This window comes from Phalacrocorax aristotelis, chromosome 4, assembly GCF_949628215.1.
Source record: "Phalacrocorax aristotelis chromosome 4, bGulAri2.1, whole genome shotgun sequence".
Lineage (NCBI taxonomy): Eukaryota > Metazoa > Chordata > Aves > Suliformes > Phalacrocoracidae > Phalacrocorax > Phalacrocorax aristotelis.
Genome location: NC_134279.1, coordinates 2,476,829 through 2,499,070, shown reverse-complemented (window position 1 = coordinate 2,499,070; position 22,242 = coordinate 2,476,829). Strand labels below are relative to the sequence as shown.

The window sequence follows — 22,242 nt, the reverse complement described above, 5'->3', positions numbered from 1 at the left end:
CAAGTCAGAACCTACATGATGGCCTGACGGTAAAAACAGCAGCCCAGAAGAGCTCTGCAGGGCTCCTGCATGTCAGCATGTACAGAGTAAGGGCCTAAAACACTGGTAATTCTCTGCAGAAAGTTGTTACTTGCTGCTCCACTAGCAAATTTTAATAGAGCTTTGCATTCATTAACAAAGACTGACACTGGATCCAAGAATTTAAAGAATCAAAGGACAAAACTCTGACCTGAGGTAACTCATCTGAACTCCATTCAAGCCAATGGAGCTGCTTTACACCCACCAAGAATGTGGACCAAACTGCCCGTGGCAAGCTCACTTCACAGCATACTGTCGTCTCAACAAGAATGACTTCATGTTTTCACCTCTGCCCTCTCTGCACCAGGCAACAGTGAATGCTGCAGCAACTCTGAGGAATGGCTTGTAGGAGGCCTTAGTTCAAACTGTGTTTGTGTTAGAAAGGGTGTCTGAGAGTTGTTGTCCCTGTGACTGTGGTTCCCTTTAGCATGATATTCGCACAACAGCTACATTTGCCATCATGCCTCAGTGGTCTAATTGCTGCTGTTACGAACATGTTGAATATAAAACTATGTAAACAGTGTGACGCTCTGACAGCCATTCTTGCTTACTGACCTGTGGAAAAGTCTATTTTTGGCAACTGCTGTAGGCCGCTGTGGTCGCTGTAAAGCAGACAAGTCAAGGCCCACATTTTGAGCCTTATCTTCAGCTGATACAAGCATGCACAACACAATTAGATCGAACTGATACCACTGAAAAGGCCTGGATCTTTTTTAATTGCACCCAACTCTGCTTAGGTACTGAAGTTGGAGAGGAAGTGACAGAAAAAAGCAAGTTGGAAAAAATAACTCATCTTGCACAATTAAACAACTAAGCCTTATTTCTGTGGCTTGTAGCTTTAGCTTGCAAACAGTCTCCTCCAGCTGGTTAAAGACCAACTGAGTATCAAAAACTATCTAAGGTAGTTTGCTGAGGACAGTAGGCAAGCCTCCCGCTACAATTTTAAACAAACTGGTCTCTCCAGTTTCTCATAGTGATTCCCACCTGTTCCCAAACTGGCAACCCACGAGCAAAAAGATCTGCCCAGAATCAGCCTGTGGATTCCTCAAGCTTCATGGAACTGGTTCTGCTCATACCCACAGTGGAAGACATTTGGCTCCAGCAGTGATATGGATATATTGAAGACTATCACGGGAAATACTTGTGGAGACTTCTCTTCTAAAGATCTAGCTTCTTGGCTCACCCCCATACTCTGTCACCAGTGAAGCGATACTTGTCTGTCCTTCCCTGTAGCACAATGCTATCTTGTCTCTTTGCCCAGTGATAATTTTAAAGGCTGTTCCCCTCACTCCTCTGTTTACCTGGAGCAATTTGATCTGGCTAGCAGGACTGAACACTCAAGCAGCGGTATGTTCCTTGCCTGATTGCTCAGGTATGAAATATATCAGAATGAAATGAATGTGCTTTCTTCTGGGCCAGCAAAGTGTCCTGAAAAGCCCTGTATTAAAAAGCAGGGAAGGAGAAAACAGGTAATTTTGTTGTGCAGTTCTAAATGTCTTAAAAATCAGATGGCAGAAAAAGGACTAGAATGGACCACCAAGCTAAATCCACCTTGCCAGCGTCAGGCACACAAAAGATACTAGCAGCAGGGTATGTGAAGCAGGAAATTGTAACTCAGTGTAGCAGGGACCAGAAAGTGCACCTAAGGTTCACTGAGGAAGGCTTTGTAATTCCCTGAGATGCAGAGTAGCTCTTCCTCTGGCTTATTCTGGCTTGTGAAGTATCAGCAAACTTCCTCATAGCACACCAGTTGCAGACCTGAGGTCTACAGGAATGAAAAAATACACGCCTGAGCCTATTCTCCTGGAAATGAATGTGCAAAACAAGGACAGGGAGGTAGCAAGGAATGGGCAGAAAGAAAGGAACTGGCTTTAGGAACAGCCTTCTAAACAAGTTTGATGCGAGCAGCCCTGTTAAAGAAGCAGAGAAAGCTGAACATTTGAAAACTGCCGTTGAGGGCTCCTGAGCTGAGGAGGAGACAAACAAAACGCTGCTAGAGAGCATCCATGAAAAATCATTTAACAGTTATCTCCCAAATAAGGATTGTCTTAGGGAATGGGCACAGTATTTACTTAACACTAGGACTCACTTGGTCATTCTCTGCCTCTGCCTTACTGTAAGTCCATGAGCAAGGAAGCAGAAAGTGTATAAATACACAACTTTACAGGTCTCTCCTACAGCAAATCCCTCCCTGATGTCAGCAGGACATTTGCACAGGAGTGAAAGGCAGACAGAATTCCTCATGCACTAACTACTCTGGTCCTGGTAATTTATTTATAACCATTCGTATTTATTAAGTATCCTTGTGAGAGAGGTAATTTTTCTCATCTCTATGTATTTTAGTCTTTCCTCTCATGTTGCATTTTCTCTGATTTTCCCTTCACATTCCCTTCATTGGAACTATTCCCACTCTCCTCCATTAAACTGATCAATAACAGACTAATGAAGACTGACAATGGTGCATCAGTACTGAGCTTTGCAGGCGGCACTCCAAGGGAAAAAACATGTCATTGCATCAGCCTGTCTACAGACCTAGCAAGGTGCTGTGACATCAGTTTTTGCTTAGTACGCAAGTAGAGGCTCACTGTGCTGCCACTGGTACTAAAAGCTTACCTATGTCCTAAATAATAAGCAAGATTAAATAGCAATCTGAGTATGTTAATTGGGCTACACAAGTGCATGGAGTGGGTCAAATGTATTCTGTTGGTCCCCTGATGGTCTAACTACAATACAACTGAACAAAAAAATCTGTGCTTTCTGTCCATTGTCATGTCTGGAGTCACCATCATACTGCTACAGAGAGCTCCTGAGTTTTTAACTTGAAAAAAAAAAACCCCAAACCACTGAAACCTTCAAAAACATGCTGACCTTGAATATGCCTTGGAAAGAACCAAAACCACATACACCAAGCAGACTTAGCTATTGTTTGCATATGACTTTTAAGGGGCAAAGTCCATGTCAGTGTGAGTTGGTGTCACTCCTAAGCAAGAGCCCTCATGAATACTGAAATCACAGACCAAAAATTCAGGTCACAAATGACTGGTTAGTGAGTTTTCAGTCTGTCGGTATTTGCAGAAAGCAACCCTAATGCACTTCAATTAAATCATTATGGCCAATTTACAAAAATCAGCATCTCAAGCACTCAAAAACCCCCTTCTTTTTAGAAGATGTAGTACTGCAAAACATCCTCTCCTTGTCCACACAACAAAAAACGGTCCCAAGTGGGAAGCTCACTAGCACTTCCTTTACCAGCCTTAATGGCTAAACTTATTATGTCTGGGGTAAAGATAATCTGCACATCCTTGGTGCTGTAACTTCACCTCAGGTCTGGCTTGCAAGCCTTTGTTTGTTCACATTTCGTCACACAGACATGCTGCCTGCCCAGCAGCATCCCCCGAACTGAGATGAAGGCTCCACGCAGCTCAGGTTCTGCACTGAGCTGCTTTCCTTAATTTGTTTCTTTTGCATCTTGCCTCGCTTAATTTCATATTGCTGGAAGCTTTTATTTAATGCAGAACCTCACTTTCCCCTTGCTGCTTTCCTCTTTCTCCCCATTCTCCACTGGGGTCCTACTTTTATCCCTTCTCATCCGCTTTCCCTCTAGCACTGGAGACAAAATCTTTGTCTTCTACCTTGCCACCAACTGGCCAGAGTCCTGAGTCTTGTCACCTTTGGTGACAGAGAGGATTCAGAAAAACTTGTGACCCACTGCCCACAAAGAAGTTGGGACCTCACATTTTTGTTCTTTTGCTGCTTTCATGCCAGGACTGCAGGGTCAGCTGGGACTGTGTCAAATTACCTGAAGTGAAGGCTGGGCTCTTAGCTCTGAATTACAATTTCTCAGTTCTAAGTTTATGGATCACCACTGAGCTTTAAAGGTGCACGAAGGGCTCAAAATACCTTGGCAAAGAAATAGTATGTGAATGTAATACCTCTTAAAGTTAATGTGCTTGATTTTTCCAGCAGTGATGAAATGAAACCATGAAAGCCTCCAAATAAAATTTTCTTCAAGTTCACTATAGTGTTCCAAAAAAGGCAAACATCAAATACCCTTGCATACTCATCAAAAAGAAGAAGAAAAGGTGAAAACGTCTTGGGAACATAAAAATAATGGAGAGAGAAACTATTACGTTACACTGTGAAGCGTAATTTCAGAATATCAAACACTGCTGGCTGATTATCAATTTTTTCAGAGGTGGGACGCCTCCGCTTTCAATAACTCAGCTGTAACGAGAACCCTGTGATTGATGCTCATTGGGATTGCTCTGCCTCTCATGATTTCTACTGCTTGTGAAAAAGTAGTCAAGGAAATCAAAAAGTTGATAATTTTCTCTTTTAGCTTGAAGAAAGAGGCCTCAAAGCTTTCTAAGAGATGTGGCCCTGTGATTCAGGCATCTCCCAAGGAAATATTAGGAACTGCTGAATTTTGGCCTGATTATGACACTGCTGACCTCGAGGACATCACTTCTCTGTGTATAAACTCATATATGCATACATACATACCTATATGTGCACTCATGCAGGTATGTATATGTATGTGTGTGTGTGGGCGTGCATATCCAGGCAGAGAGAGTGCTTATTCACTCCTGGTGTCCAGTTTGATACACACAGGAACGATCTTCCCAATGTACTTCTTCCAGTTTGTAGGAAGCAAAAGAGCTTTTCAGAACTTAGGCAGGTTTTAGTCCCCACCAGAGAAATGTTGCTAATGAAAATATCTAAGTAAAGGGGCAAAGAAGTAGTCTGGGATGAAACAACTGCAATAGGACTCCAGGCTTTGGTTGTCTATCCTTTTCTCCTTCTTTTTCTTTCTACTTCTTAGGTGGACAGATCAAATGCCGAAACAATTCTCAATTTAGGCCAAACAGAACCAGTCATTTTACTAGTTCATCTTGGCAAAATGAAATTAAGATGTGACAAAAGGGTTCTATTTCCAGTTTTGCTAAGTTAGTTTGAATTAAACATTTTGTTCAGTCCATACAGTTGGACTACAATCTACATGGGCCTTAAATAAAAGCCATTTATTTGTGGAAAACACTCAAATTGCAATGAACTACTTTTGCAAATATCCTCCCAATGGCTATAAAAAACATCTCCCGGTTCTGTATATTAACATCCAGAATTTGTCATAAGGTCGTTGACAGTAAAGGTGCTTTAGATAAAAACCAGAATAGAGCCAGCATAAGCACGGAACATACCCAAAGAGCAGGACGGTGTCTAAGCTGTTCATGCCTGCCCTACTCGGACATCACTGCTCAGACCTTAGTCAGCTGTTCCAACTTAGCAACCCAAGCTGACACCTTGTGTTTGGCTAATGACAGCTCCTCAGCTATGCTGGTCTTGACCCAGGTTCCTTTCTGGCTAAGTGTGGAAATTCAGGGCAGGGCGCTGCATTAAGCGATACCAGCTATCACCTAAATGGCACAGAAAAAACTGTTTGGCCATGCGCACAGTAAAAAGCACACAGGAAGCATCTCTATTAAGGTCTTAACACCACCCCACCACCCCACCCCCACTCAAATTCCAGACCCAAACACCTCTGACTCAAAATGTGCATCAAGATTCAAGTTGTGTTTCCTGACCCCAAGACAAACATATCTATTATTCATGTCACCAAAGATCATCAGCACTATTTGCTTAGCTGAGTTACACTCAGCACACCATCAAACCCTGCACACTGGCATCACTGCTCATTACCATTTACAAGGCCTTTGACAGCCAGGGAAACAGCGACATAGAGCATGTGAGAGATGACTCTGTGTGATAGCACAGAGGCTGTTGCTCGGAAGATGCAGGTGAAGTGGATGCACATTGCCCTAGATCACATCCTGAATACAATATTGGTCAGACTTCTCTCGGTCAGCAGAGCCACTCTATCACTCACCTGCAGAATGTGAAACAGCTCCAAATCTTGCTGAGGCCAGCGGAAATCTTTCTGCTGTCACAGAAACAGCGATAACATGCAGCAAATGAGGCAAGAGCTATGTACAGAACTGCCACTCTTTCACAGGGAGCCCTAAGCACTTTGAAGGAAGACGGGACAGCTTGTACATCACTGAACAGGAATCCTGGACTGTCATGTGGCAGGGGAGCAGCGGGAGAGATTTGGATAAGTATTTCATGTGCTTGGAGGTATCAGTAATAAAGGAGTCAGAAATGCTGGCTGGAAAGAACAAACATTCACCCTTGGGCTTGTATGCTTAAACAAGGTTTTTGCCAAGATTAGGCCAAGTCATAGGCTTTGAGCTGGAGAGATAAGGGGAATGACTGTGTCACCCTGCAGGGCAGCAGAGAGGGAGGGAAGGAGTGGTGGATCTGTCCTACCTGCGGACGACTAGCTTCAGTTTCTTGTAGGACCCTTTAACAAGGGAAATGGCCTCTCTCCGGGAGCTGCTCAGTTCCACCTCATTGATGTTCACCACCTCGTCACCAGCCTGCAGCTTGGAAGGCAGGGAGTCCGCTTTACCTCCCTCTTCGATCTGCACAGGAAAGAGAGGAGAAAGAAACGGTGAGACGTGCTATCACATGCAGAGCTGAGCATGCATTTCTGTTGAAGGAATTAGGTCTACCAGCCCCAAACTCAGCTCTCTGACTAAGAAATGTCTCCCTTTGCCAGCCAGCTTCCTCAAAGGTCCGTGCTTGCCTCCCCAATGTTTCATATAGACAGAAGCTGGGGATCGGTAGTCAAATTAATTCTGCCAGAAAGCATTGCTTTGAATAAGCCTGAAAAGTCTTTGGCGTTTGGAAGCAGTAAACATCAGCAAAACGGCCACAGAATGCCTTCTGATAACCTAGGCACAAGCCCAAGAGCAAAGCTGGGATTAGAAGAGCTTGGATGTGATTTTTTTGTGCAAGCTCCTCTTCATGATCTAGCTGGCTGATTAACAACAGCTTCTTGCTTACTGGCCAGCAACAAAGCAGATGCACATAGGTGTATGTAGTTAATGACGTGCAGCACCTCTGTAGGGTTTTTCAGCTAGGGATTTAAAGAAAGTGGATAATTATTTTGATTTTATGAGAAAGTAAGCAGCCTGCTCAAGGATGTGTAGTGGTAAAGCTAGAAGGAGAATCCTGGGGCACTTTCCTCTGTTTTGTATGGGCCATCACGTACACTATGTAGTCCTTCATGCACATGAATTCTCCGTCAGTGTGCCAGCAGAAATACACCAAGTCTGCAAAGAAGTAAGTGACAAGGCAGAGGACAAGAAAATTTGGCCCAGAGTCTCTGAATCTCAGCCTTGTGCACTAATGCACTACCTCTCTGCAAAGGCATACTAGCACAGCGGAGGGCAAGGTTATGTATATGGGTTAATGCACTGCAAATCCTGAGTTTCTGGAGACTCAGGAGTGCCACTGGTTCAGAGTGCAACTGCTATAGGTTTTATTACAAAACTTCACACCACAAAATCTGATATTCAAAGCACCTGGCAGTCCCTGTTCAACAAAAGCTGTGACCTGTGTTCGTAATTGTCATGTGACCCAGACTTAAGTATAACATCTGATGGCACATTAGAAGGACAATCTCTTCCTTCAGGCCTGCACCCAGACATCATACTGAGACAGAGACAGGTATTTGAATTGGCTTAAGACTCTGATCCAGCCAGGGGAAGGGCTGCAATTTGCAGGGGTACCAGTGAAATTGCACGCACACTTCTGCAAGTTCCCTTTATTTCAAGTCATGCCAGGCAAAGTGTAATTGAGCCATAACCCAGACATGTAACTCAGCACATGCAGACATACAACCCAGACTTTCACCAGAACATTGGTTTCAGTGTTGAATGGTGATTTCTCACAGGCAAAGCCAGTCTGTTCTTCTGAACAATAGTATACCAGCTCACGTACCTTCTAAAACTTAAAATCTGACTTCCATAAACATTAGCTAATAAATTCTCTGAACTCCCTACAACGGTAGGTAAAAATCATTGTCGTTCATCGTACCAGGAAGTCATTCCACTGACGAATGAGATTTTTCTTTTCTTCTTAAGAATGGATAAAACCACAGGAATGAGTCTTTATATAAAGAGCCTTGTATCACAATTACCAGGAAGGGTGAGAGATGAAACACTAGACCTTGCTGCCAGCATGAATAAACAACTAACTAAAAATGCGGTGTTGGTCCAGTTTGTTGCTGCTATAAAGGAAAATAGGTGGGTATCATTTCTATGAAATATAATAGAGTGGGATACTATGGGTTAGATTAACTTGTGACATAGTCAACCGAAGGGATTTTTGTGTTTGTTTTTGTTTTGTTATGTTAGATCACATACAATGGAGAAAAGACATTCTTGGAAAAATATCTCCTGTAACAAATACCAACAGCTTCAAAGGCTGAGAGCATTTCTGTTAACTTCTGCCTTGATGAACCCTTACCTTAAAAAATCCACAAAATCGTGATCTGTGCTTTATCCTCTAATAATCCAAGTTGTATTTTTGTATTGTAGGCTTTTTTCACTCCACAGGATAACTGTTTTAATGTTCTCTTTGCAATCACGTGGGCTAGGCATTTCTTTTTGTCCTCTTTTTTAGTGAAAATGGAAATTTGGATTCTTCCACAATCACCTTCATAAATAATGTAAAATCAAAGACTTTAAGGAAAGACTAAACCCCGCAACACTTCTGATAAGGTTGCTAACATTATGAACAGCTCTGAAAGAAATCTTTCTTCAAATCTAGATGTGTTCCAGCTTATGCCTATGCCAAGGGCTCTTAAACTGCAGCTTGCAAGGCCATGTAGCCAGCCGCAATACCATAGTAAAGAATGCCTTTAAGAAGAGTTTGCTAGGACTAGTATACAGTCATCTGCAAGTAGTTCCAGAGGCTGCAAATGATCTGCTTTGCTCCTGTGTACATAAACTATTGACGAGCAAGACCTAAAACAAGACCCATTTTTTTGTGATTAGAAGCTTTTGATGGCAGCATCAAAACCGTATTACTTACGTACCTAGAGAGACTATAAATGGAGATGAGGATTGATCTTCTGTTGTTTACATAGTTACCTCACCTATCAGTAATGTGTTAGCCTTCTCATCTGTCTATTGCTTAGGTAGAGTTGTGTCATCTATTTGGCTGGGGTTCCTTGGATGCAAATTCATTAAAGTTCCTGAAGAAAAACATTCACAACAGGCCTGTGACCTGGCACCGCCACTCCTCAGAGAGTCGAGAGAGGCAAAAAGACTCTGAAGTTTCCACCAAAAGCCCAGAAACAAGGCACTGTCTCCCAAAGCAAAGCTCAGATGCTCCACGTCCATTTCTTCTCTCTGAATGCCGCCAAAAATATTTGTGTTTAAGGAGTGGTGATATTTCAAGGAAAGGACTGAATGATTCAAACAAAACAAGCTGCACTATAAACACAAAGCTTTTTCTCTACCCAGCGTAACAATTATCAACAAAGCAAACAAACCTCGGCATACGTGGAACCTATTTAAATGAACACCTGCTTCACTGGGCAAGGCTGAACCAAGCCAAGGATGAGACTCCGCTGGGTCTGTGCTGCACTGAGCAGGTAATGATGGAAGATGCTTGCAAAGGTATGCACGCCACAGCAGACAAATAATACGCAGGCAGGCCACTTCTGCATGTGGTTACCTTCTCTGAACAACCTGTCTCACCCTGTGGACCAGGTCCCAAGTGAGAGTAAATGAGAAGGCAAGTCTTCAGCTGTTCCCAAATCTCAAGTGGTTCTAAGTACTGTCAGCCAGAAAGAGCACAGCCAGCAATCTATTCTGTTGTTTTAAGTGTACAAGTTGTGTCGGAGTAGTTTGAGCAGCCACAGCACTGCCAAAATCGCCCTCAACAGTCACTTACGCCAAAAACATAACCGCCGTGAGCTACAGGACCTAGTGTAAGAGGTCAGTCAATAGCCAATAAGACCTCTTATGGTTTATTTAACCTGGGAAAAACAAGGTGATATGCCGCCAGCGGACCTTCTGGGTGTAGGATCGCTGCTCATCCATCAGGAACAGGACAAGCCAGCAGGGGCCAGCCAAAGACTGAAGTTTTTTTCCTTTTGGCTGGATTGAGCCAACCACTCTGCCAAGTCAAGTTATGAGAGGCGACTGATGAGCTCAGGGTGGAGGAATACCTACAAAACAGGCTGGTTTTGAACTTCATGTGCTGGGCCAAACCTTAGAGGGCTGGATTCAATGGCTGGTCTTACTGCAGGTGCAGTGAGTAGAGCCAGCTGCCCAGGCACTGCCACGTGGGGGGCAGAACCCCTCTCCTTGAAATCAGCAGGAACATCTGTACAGCAAAACATTCGTCAGTAGCAGAAAGACCCTTGGTTCCTGTGCCTCAGTTCCCCACTTGTAAAATGGACACAATCGTTACTACCTTTGTCTGTCCTGTCTATTTAAAGTGTGAGCTCTCTGTGGGTGGCAATGATCCAAATCTCGGCTCATTCCAAGGGCTGTCTCTGCAAATCCCTAGCTCACAGGCCCTGACCTTGGGGAGAGTCCATGCCAGTTAGAACCATGCAACAGGGAAGTATCCCCTTCCAGAGGGTGTTCCACCAACCACCTACAAGGTGGTTCCTACCTCCTGTGAAATCCCATCAAACTTCTGTGATTTCAGCATCTCCCCCACACCTCTTCCTTTTTTCTGTTTTCCACAAACATATCTAGATGATCCTTTCATGTTCTTTCAGAGGTAGAGAACAAGACCTTCCCTGCCAAGCCAGGCTCTCCTGAAATACACCTACTTCAAAACATCTCAATAGTCTCCTCGGGCTGACGGAAATTCAAGTCCCTTCAGTTGTCTTTCCAGCAGTAAAGCCTTCCATGCCCACTGTCCTGTCCTGAAAATCCCAAAGGCCACCCCTGGTCCTGCTTTACATTAACACTCCAGTCTGTTTTCTTGCATTAGAGGAGGCTTCTTGTCATTCAACAGATCCTGCAGCAGACTTTGAACGCATCTGTTCTCCCTTTTTCTGGCTTACTGTAAAAGCAAGAAGTTGCTTAAGCAGATCACCAAGGATACATAAGACTTATTACTACTGTCTTTTGTTCGGTTTGCTATGGTTACTGTAGGTTCAGAGAATGCTGTCTGAGATCCTTTCTTGATTATTTTAAAGAAGTTTTTTTTATTTATTCCTCTTTTCTCCTCCCTTTCTTTGAGAAGCTTTTGTAACAACAAATTCTCTGTAGCTTTTAAGATGGATTATTCCATCTTTGTGTCCTTTATATTACAAACAGTGCATGTGATTCCTAAACTGTAAGCTTACTTGTTAAAGTTTCTCAATTAAAAAAAAGAATCAAGTAAGCAAATATATATGCACACTGTACGCAGTTACGCAAGTGAGAGCTGTGCCACGCAGCAGGTTAGTACAACTGCTGAATGACACCAGGAGATGCTCTGGAAAAAACAGTAAGCCAGCATAGCTGGGTGTTGACATAAACAGCAGCAATTGCACTGACAAACTACTGCCCTTTTGGTGTCAGATATTATAATGATGGGAAGGGAAGCATCACAAATGAACTGCTGGAGATGGCTGTCCAGAATTCCTGAGCTGCCGAAGAAGATTTTATAGGAACCGACAGGGTGACAGAGGAAGACATTTTGCTCCATGAAGGAACTGAGAGAGGTGGCTTCCTTCGCTGCAAGGAGTCCGTGACTCACCCAGGAGCATTACAGAAAAACGTTCTCTGCTTTGGACCCCTTGTTTTCAAATATTTTGCTGGAACCATCTTCATTCTCTGCAGATTCCAGAGAATCTGCATTTCCAGTCAATCTGGGGTTCACTTCTGCCTTGTCCTTCACAAGGTCATTAGCACCAATGCAGCTTGGGGGAAAGGGTTAAACCAGCTGTGCGTTTGAGAGAAAACACAGGAAAACTGACTGTATTCAACAGTCGAGGCTTTAATCACTTCTCAGTGCCCAAACTGGAACACCAAACAGGTGAGATGGGGGTCTTTCATCTACCTGTCCACTATTAGGCCACACCAGACCAGTTGTGTAGCGCACCCAGTACAGAGCAGCACACACAGAGGCCCAAGGGGACGAATTTTGCTTGCTCAGTAAACTCGTTGAGTAAGTGATTGATTTAGGCTTTATGTAGGACATAGAAATTTTTAAGCCCCCGTGGAGTTCAGAGATGGTTCTGAAACCTAAAAACAAAGTTGCAAAGCTGCTGAATGACTCCAGAGAATACGCTGCTCCCCTCATTCAGACTTAATGCCATGTCACAACTTGGGGGCAGTGAGTGTTTCCCATGCCGCAGACAGAAATTCTTCCTCATTGTCCCCAACCTCTGTGTCAGCGTGACAGAGCAGCTAAGACAATTCAAGCAAAAAACAGTTAAGTCAAAGGTCTCCTCCTGGAGCCGTGTCTCTGCTGGATATCCCCATCCCTGATGCAGACATGCATCTTGAGGGAATTTAGCTATTGACATTTACTCCAAGCTAAAGAAAGTGTTGCCAAATTAGTTATTGTTCTATTCCGCACAGAAGCAAGGAAGGGATTTTTTCTCATAGTGCTCTGGATTGTTCTACAGTAATATTTCTGCTCCTAAGTACAAAGCATAGTAGTAGAGAGGCTATCTATTCCAGGTAGTCATACAAGGTTCACATAGAACAAACTCACCTTGAGAGGCTGAACTTGATTCAGTAGAAGAACAAGTTAAACTACACAGTTTTGAAGGGTTAGCAGCGCTATGAAATCTTTCTGGTACTTCCAAAAAATTATCTGTTATTTAACACAGGCAAAACGACATATTTTCTCCCACACTCAGCCTGAACCGTGTTAATGAATACACTTACTTGGCTTGGAGCAAGACGTCTAGTAAGGAAAACTCCAGCCCTTACCTTCCACAACACGAACAACTCTGGCATCCCCAGGCTTATTTTCCAGACACTAGATCGGAGAGGCACCACTTTAAATCTAGAGGGACACCTACTCACCATGTTGGCAGTGACAGTCACCAGCTCTGATTTTAGCATTGTGGCTGACATCAGAGAAACTCAGCAGTATTTGACCCCATACAGAGAAAAGTCACGAGCTCAGGGCTGCACCAGACTGTCACAGACAGCTCACGGCTTCTTTGCAGTATGTGTGTGTGTCTGTGTGCCTCTGCGCACAGACAGATTCATTTATTTCCTACCTGTCAGGACAAAATCAGCTCACCTGACCCTCCACTGAACTCATGAGCTCAGGCTCTAAGGATATATATAATATGCTGCCTCAGTTCTCAGGAATGGCAGAATTCAACGTCAAGGCTGTGGCAGAGAGATTCCCCCAGTGCTGTGCTCTCCCCAGGTAGTTGGGGAGACCAAGACAGCAGAAGCTGGGCATTCTCAGCTCTTTTGCCAGAACCAGGTGCACTTGGCTGCGGATAGCCAAGTGGTGCAGCTAGCCCTGAGGAAAGTGGGGTGCCAAGGATCACAGCCAGCTCCCAGCCCCTTTTCTCTTCCCCCTTCCAGTGCTGGGGTGCACTTCTGCTGTCAAAGCTGCTTCCCCCACTTCCAGGTGGCCAAAGGCAGGTGCTGCTCAGACAGAAAGGCCATCCATCCCTATCTGGCACAGAAGAGCTTCCTTCAAGACATGCCTGGAGAAATGACTCCTAGTCCCTGTGGCTTTACTCCTCTCCTGTTCCCCTGCTCTGCTGTCTGAGGCAATCCTTATTTTGTCTGTGCCTATGGCTGGGCCTAATGAAAGCTGAAATGAGCAGGAACTACCCATGTTTTTTTCAGAGGAGGGATTTAAGTCAAGTGAGTTATATTTACCCAAACTAGAATCTGTCCAGGATGCTGAGCGAAAATGGTACAGAGCCTCTGATACAAAGGGGACCTCACCTTTTAGGGGTATTCCCAACAGCCAAAATGAAGGACATACAGCAGTAGCAAAGTCTTGCCTCTTCCCCACCAAGTGCTAAAGACCCAGAAGGAAACCTGCTGCCACTTGATGACTGAACATCACACCTTCTCTACAGCCCCTTCTCTCCTAGAACAGCAGGGACCCTGCGCCATTTACAGTGCCTGGCTGCACACCCAGCTGTCCCCACTTCAGGGGAAAGCCCAGCCCAGGAGCAAAGGAGTAACCAGTCTGCTTTGCCACAGTCTCTGACCCTGGATGATCTGGAAACCAGGAGTGCAGGCAATATAGTGGAGTGCCCCTGCACCAGTGCAGAGGCTCCCTGAAGGACTAAGACCTTTTCAAGTATTATTTACTGAGGGCAGGCACCAAAGCAAAGTGGCTGTGGGCACCAAAGCAGCGGTCCAGCTGCAGAAATGCCACAGTGATCCATGGAGGGTAGATGCAAGTTCCTGACAAGTGGTGAGGATTCAAGGTCATTCCTAGGACCACCCTGCAGGCTCCAACACTTCCACACCTTTCCATTTCCTGCGTGATTGTTTCCTGTCCTGAGAGCAAGGTTAATCTCAGCAGTCAGCCCCTCAGCAAAAAGTGGCAAGAAGTGAATGGAAAACAGATTGCTGGCTTCAACTACAAGAGATAAGGAGACATGCTTGGATGAGTTTGCATCTGACTCCTCCTGGTGACTCTGAATTCCTACGCCAGCAGAGGAAAGAAGGCTTCAGATAATTTTCCAACTTCTCCAGCATGGAACTGTTAGACTTCCACAGAGATTTTTACATTTGAAAGTGGAAAGGGCAGGGAAAATCAAGTCTTCTTTCAGCTAAACCACAAAGAACGATGGGACCTAGGCTACAGCTTTGATTCAGGCCTTCAAGAAGCCTCCAGGATCTTTTCTGTAACAAGGGGCAAAACTACCATTAAATTTTTTCCACCTCTCCCCATATATATAAGACAAGGAACTAATCTGTGTTTGCTCTTCGGTAACGGCTAGAGCCATATCGGGTCCTCTTTTAGAGGCATGGTACAAACACATCATCACAGACAGTTCCTGCCCCAAGCCTTACAGTATAAACGAACTGGTTAGGCAAACAGAGGGACAGGAAACAGAGATGTGGAAAAGCTGTGACAACAACAAGCAGAAAGACAGCAGCAAAGCCTGCTTTCAGCTACATGGTGACATTTGCAACATGTGGACTGAACCTAAAGGCAAGGAGAAGCCAGAGCACCTGCAGGACAGGGCAAAAATCAGCTTGTTTTCAGCCAGCATAAAGCCAGTTGTGACATGTCCAGGGACCAACTGCAAAATGTCATTCTGACATGCTATACAGTGGCAGCAAACAGTCCTTCTCCTGCTAACCCAGAGAGACAAGAAAAAGGTGGCTAGAGGACAGGAGATGGCTGCTTTCCTGGCCCTCCCAGCACTTGGCTGCCTGCTGCTCCATGTCAGGGTGTCCAGGGAGCCAAGATCTGAGACATCATTAATGCTTTTTCCTACCTTTCTCACTGATGTGCGCCTCAGGCACAGACAGAGCACTACAGAAACACAGTGCCTGTGCAGGTGCAGAGTAACGCTTGCCCTTTTGTAGCATTAAAACTTGAGGGATTGCTTTCTCCTGCTTTTCCTCTATTTCCTGCATGAGGCCAGCTTTTATCCCAGCAGAGTCTTGCCTGCAGAACACACCCTGCCAGCGCACGTGGGAATCAGAGAGCCTTACTTCTTTGTTCACTCTTTGGTTTTTGCAAACAAATCATTCCATACATGCCACAGAGGGTATATAACCAGGTGACACAAATACTGGGGCCTGGAGCACGTTAACTTGATCCTGTTTGGTCTGCAGCAATTATCAGGGTGATATCAGCTCAAGGGGCTACAATAACTCATTCCCTGTTACTCTGTTGTATCTGACACAGCTCGCCCCTCTCCAGAGCACACAAAGCCAGTGACTGCACATGTCTGAGAGTTAATATTTGCTTTGTAATGTGAGAGTTAAAAATAGCTGTTTGTCAAAGAGTTTGCTGGAAAAGTCTTCTGCTCTGCCTCAAACACACCCAAGGTTTCTGCACTCAGGACTCCTTTTTTCACCCTGCTTTGCCATCCTGTCCCTGGCTTCACAGTCCTTTCTCACATTTCTCACAAGATTTCAATAATTAAAAACCCAGTTCCTGTGACATTTAGACAACAAACCCATTACAGCCTAGGTGCGGGGCTATCAAACATGGCCACCCAACATATGAGAGAGCACTGCCTCAAAGCTACTGTGCAGCTACTGAGTCCATTGCAGCAGAACAGCTTGGAAGAGCACAGCAACTGAGGATCACTAGCAAACCCACATCTCCTCCCACACTCCCATTCCTCGGCCACTCTTCCTATTGTGTTCCTGGTGTGCAGGGTGCCACTCATCATCCTCATCACCGTCACTATCCTGATCATCACTGCAGGAGCCAAAGCAGCATGCACCTGTGGTAACAGTTGTAGTTATTAAAAGTGAGGTGAGGTACTGTTAAGAGATCACCTGAACCCTGCAAACCCTAGGATTTTGAGTCAATGGCATCTAGCGCTCCCTAATCCTCTCCACAGGCTCCTGTACAGACCCCCCATACTACCTCCAAACAGCCCTTCTTGGTGGCCACAGGGTATCCCTTAAACTGTGGAATGTCATGGACCAACATTCACTCACAAACCAAATGTAAAATGTGCAAGGACTGGCCCACATCAAGAAACATCACCTTTTGCACTGAGTGCAAATGGATAGGCATTAGGAACACGTTATTATTTATTTTGCTCTTGGCAGTTTCTTTTGCTTTGCATACTCTCCTCTCACAGCATGCCCTGACGTACCCTCCCTCCTCTTGTCCTTGCCATCTAGGAAAACAAACCAATTGGAGACGAGTCTGCAAAATTATATTTGTCACCTACTCCAAGGACAATTTTTCAAGCCTGGGGAAAGCCAAAACTAGCATCACAGGAACTGCAATAGTAGGAAATCTAGTTAGTTAATTCACCTCCCTCCTGCCTGTTCTAAAAACAAGGAGCAAATGACAACATTTGGAACTTGCCTTCCAATCCTTGCTACATGGCAATGCTTTGTGCTCTTTTTCCAGGATGCTTTGCATGTCTTCCCAGATTTTTGTATTACTTTTCAATGCTTGCTGTTATGACCTGTATTGCCATAACCCCTAGAGGTTGTAGCTTGACAGGGTGACCAACTGCCACAAGACTTTCTTTGGATTGTGTCTTTTTGGGGGTCACTGGAAAATATGGCCATGTAAGAAAATACGGCTGAGATGTGTGCACCTGTGATGGGTTCGGAGAAGAAAGAAACCAACCAGCAGGCTCTCAAAGTACAGTTGTTGAGGATTTTTTTCACCACATGATTAGACAGTGAACTTCCTGCCTTGGCGTATTGCTCACGTGAATTCAGAACAGAAATGCCAAGAAAATCTGCCCTGCAATCAGGTAATTCCATAAATTAGGTAAACCTTAAACCTAAAGTACAGGGTTTTCTGGCTCTTGGAACAAGTAGTACTCATCTCTCCTGGAGATGGATCCTTGGCCCCAGCATGACCAGTTACTGCTTTTGATGTTTCCCACTTCTCTTTCCCTTATTACCCTTCCCCAGTATTAACACTTCCATTATACCTGTTATTATAAATAGCAGTAATAATAGTAATGACAACAGTAATAATGATCTTCTAGAACTTTCCTTCCATTAGCTAATTTGACCTTTCAGCACCATGGGAAGACAGCAGGAAGTATTGTTCCTAAATTAGAGAGGAATAAAAACAGAAGCAATGTTTATGTAACTTTTCCAGGGTCACAGAAAGCATCACACATTAGCGCTGGCGTTGCACTCTACTCTGACTGCCAGGTCAGGCTGTACTGATGCCAAATGAGACTCCCCCTCTTTAATATTTCTACCGGGTCCCCAGCACTGAGCCATTTTCTCTCAAGGCAATTTTCCCTTTTCTACAACCAAAAGGAACTGCTCCTGGATGTTCTTCCATATATTTCTGGTTCCCCACTTGTCTCCATAGTTTTCATTCTTCTCTATTTGCTGTGGTTGTCCTCTTCTGCATTGCACTACCATTTCCCTTTCTTTCTTTTGCCCTATATGCCCTTCCTCATCATGCTCCTCCTTCCTCCCTGACCCTACTAATACAAACTAATAACAACTAAATGGTCTACATCTGAGAGGAAAAACCCAGGTGATGCAGCAGAGCCATGCTTGATGAACCAACAGGAGCTCCTGCCAGACATTAAATAGCAGCCTACGGGATTTAGGTATTCATTTCTTGCTCATTTTAATGAGAATCAGACATCAAAATTTTTAGGGACTCTTTGAAGGTCGAAGCTGAGAGCAGCCAACAGCAACTAAAACACAGCTCATCATCAAGAGATGTGTCCTTTAGGGCAAGAGAGTACTGCTGGCATCCCTAGGTAATGAGAAGGAAATGCTAACGGACTCTGCAGAAGTAGCTGGGCCAGTTCATCACAGCACGGCGGCTCGATGCTTTTTGACTCGCTGCCAGGTCACACACACTCCACAATACCGCAGCGAGAACTCCCCTCGGACCAGATAATGGCAACAGCGCGCAGCTTAGAGTGACGGTGCCAGTACAAAAGAGGAATTTTACGGTCCAAGCATTGTCATCACATCACACTTGGCAAACCTTTTCTTTATTCCCCTGGCCTTCTGTAATTATTAAAAAGTCTTCTCAAGTTAATTTAGTGCCTATGAAAGATGCCAGGCTCACAACCCTGGAGATTCATTTTGCTTGCCTACACATCAGCTTGTCACCCTTCCTCCCTGCCCCCTTCTCCCCACTGCACCTCCAGGATGTTTTAGTGCTTCCTTGAAGGAAGAGGTGTCAGAGACAAAAGGAAGATCATTTCTCTGAGATCCTCAGTGAGGTGGCCAGCTCCACAGATCCAAATGCAGCAGCTATTTTTAAAAAACAGGTATTCGGGCAGCAGAATGTGTTGCTTCTGGTCCCCCATGCACCAGACCATGCGAGCACGTTATGTACACGGGCATGGCTATCTGCAGGATGGGTGTTCACGTGAAGCACAGTTCATGGAACCATCTGTGAGAGTCATCTTGCCCCAAATCAACCCATGTAAAGAATTCCCTGGCAGCATTTTCTGTGACACTACTGTAACCCCCAAATAGTAAAAAATTTCAATCAAATACTCAGAAATTATCAAAAGCACAGGAAGGAGAGGAAGAATTGGTTTCAATTTCATACATAAAGAATGAATATCTTAAAGTTCAAAGCGTCCAGGCTCTTCTGACCACCATCTACCTTCTGCTGTGCACACCTACTTGCACACCCACATCATCCTGTGACTTTGTGCCAGGACAGGTTGGCTGAGCATTTGAGAACCTACTCCCCACATGAAAGCGTGCGGTCTTAGCTGTGCACGAGAGTTTATCCTAAACAGGGTCCTACCAAGCTATCCAAAGGCAAAAGAGCAAGAGAGCTGAAAAGCCTGTCCTTGCTCAGGCCTTGTGGATGCCTTGCAGGGCTTCGTGGTCTTACTGGGAGCAGCAGGGCGGTAGAGGAATAAACTGCGAGGTTGATGCACAGCTTTGGTCTGTTCGTTCAAATCCCTCACCCTGCAGCCACTCTCCTTGTACCCTGCTGCCATCCTGTGGCAGGTCGAAATTCAAGGGACAACTGCTTTTCTCTGCACTACTATCTCGCTTGTAGCTGGTGGGTCTCAACTGTGAGGGATGCTTTTCTAATGATGGGCTAAAAAAGCAGCTCAGGGAGTGTAATAAGAGGAGGAATGAAAACCTGTCTGCTCAGTCCTAAGTCTGAATTTCACCCTTTAGACCTGTGGGTAGTTCTGTTTTCAGTAACATAAGTTATGCATGAGCAGCAAATTAATCTGAAAGGCCATTCAATTATTACTGCTGTCGTGAAGATAGAGCAGTTGCTGCACTTAAGCCAGAGTGAATATCTCTAAGGTTCAAAGGCAGACATGTGAATAAATTTTATGGTGTGGAAAAGCAAGAATAAACTGTTAAACCTTATTTCTTTATATACCTTACTTCTTAATTTAGATACTGAAAACCCAGCCAGACCTATGAGGGAGTGCTGCTGTCCTCTGTCTAATTATAAAATGAGAGAAAAGGGGTCCTGACCTCTTCAGTCCGTCTGGCTGATACCTTTCAATCCTTCCCACTCTGCCAGCCATGTTCGCTCTGGTCTCTTTGCTCCGCAGCTCTCTACCATTCTTGCTGATAGTACACTTAACCTCACGGTTCTGAGCATGTTTGTTCCCTATCAGTTTGTCCTGAAAGCATCTTAGGCTGCTAAACATTGGATAACTTTCATGTTCATAAGCACTGAATTCATTTTGTATGGGCTCTGTGTCAATTCTTTAGCTAGTACCCAAGAGGCCAAGTGCATCTTTGAATCCCCTGCCCACGTGTCAGCCTAAATGTCTTCAATCTGCGCATGGAGGGTTTTTTAACCAGCTCAAGAAAATGCTGGAGCAATTTTGAAAGTAAGACGATAAAAGCAGGCTTAGCTAGTGATTAGCAAGGCATTTCATAGCAATCCAGGAACTTCCTTGTTAATTTTACACCACAGATGTGGACACTAATAATGCCAAAGCTGCTAGGCTATGCTAGGATGCATATTTTTTTTCTTCTATGTTAAAAAATATCCCTTCAGATACGGGTGACAGGGAAAGGTACTCCCTAAAGCCACTCTCGCGATAGAAAAGCAAAGATACTAGTGCCTGCTCTCTGCTTTTCTTTGACAGGTATCCTGACAGATGATGCATAGGAAGAGCTCCCAGTCCTTATAAAGTACACTGCCTGTTTACCTAAGGTCCAGCCTTTATTGTCTCAAGAGGGCAACAGTTTTTCCCCAGCTCAACAGTTCTTGCAGAAGACACAAGCTTCCCAAACCGCTACAGCTCATACAGATGTGCAGGGGGGACTTTAGACTTAGCTATTTTTGGATCACCAGCAGCAGAGTTGAGCATGGAATTCAGATTCCAGAATATGCCCAGAAAATCAAGTTAACAGCTCAGGCAGTAAGGCTCTGCTCTTTTATGTCCTGTCCCAGCTGTACTAGCAGCACTGAAGTTCATTAAGATACGTGCACAGCACCTCTTCCTCTCCCTGCTTGAATCCTCTGAAGTAGCTACATCTTTCCTGGAACTGTCTTATCAAGCCCTTCTTTTAGGGAAGGGGATTTATAGCTGCACTTCCAAGCTTATTCATTTATCAAGCCAACCACTTTTTGGCAAAACTCTTTTTAGCTGCAGTTGATGCATAAATGAATTTAGCTGCAGTTCAGGTTGAGGCAGGTCCAAGTTCTCAGAGCCAGCACTGCTGTCAGCTGCCAGAGAGATGGATGAGGTAAACATACCTGTAAAATCACCGGGCACATTGCCCGCTGTCTTCCTCCTTCCTGCACGCCAGAGAGCTCTTGCTTTTAACTTTGTCTTTTGAAAACGTTTTCTCTGTGAAAAGAAACCTCAATATTCAGTCCAGATGGCTGCTAACCTTGTGGAAGCTTGTATTTACCCCTTGCCCTGCATGTAAAACGCAGGGCTTACACCCACCAATACGACACATAAATGCCTTTTTAGAGTAAGGTTTTCAAATTCTTGTTCTGCCATAGGTGCCAGGGAAAAGTCCACCACAAGCAGCTCAAATATAAACTTAAAATGTGCATTCCATTCCTGCCTTCTCCTCCACTTGGTACCATTTCCTGGTTTCTCACAGTTCTCTCAATTTTTTTGTTTCTCTTCTGTTCCCAAACATGTAATTGAAAATAAACTGATAGGACAAACAACTACGAGATTCACACTAACAAGGGCAATGTGAAATGACCTGTTTGGCCATCGGCAGAAAAAGGCCCTTGATCTCAGGAAATAATTGGATTACAAAGGCATTTTTCCATCAGTACTGCTAGGCTTACTCCAGTTTTATACCTAAACTAGGGCAGCGCACAAAAGTGCCCTAACTCCTGCACCATGAGAAGGTCCCTTTGACTTGCTAGTTTCCTCTGTTCTTGCATGTAGTGTTGGCTCCTAGAGGTATCAACATTAAAGACACAAGGTGATGTATGAATGTGGCTGAGCTTAGCTGGAGCAGGGAACGCTTTACATCTGAATATTGCACAACCTTTTCAGTTCTCTTGGTTTCAGTGTTAAGCTCCAAAGAATCATATTCCTGCTTCATGATGATGGGAGCAGTCAAGAACACCCATCTGGCCCTCATTTCTTGGCAGAAGGTAATTCAGTCTGACAGCCAGGATCAGGCCTTCTCAGAGATTATTCGCTTCTGAAATGCATTTGATTGATCTTACAGAGCACGCTTTTGTGACCGTGCA

General features: G+C 44.5%; 1 protein-coding gene across 1 annotated transcript in view; it reads right to left on the bottom strand.

The window, feature by feature from the left end:
• The window catches only part of SHROOM3 (shroom family member 3), a 152,898-nt gene that overhangs the window by 99,233 nt on the left and 31,423 nt on the right, over positions 1-22,242 (bottom strand). The window contains exon 2 of the mRNA XM_075090009.1: positions 6,403-6,557. Within this exon, the coding sequence (XP_074946110.1) occupies positions 6,403-6,557 (155 nt within the window). The remainder of the gene's footprint in view (positions 1-6,402; positions 6,558-22,242) is intronic.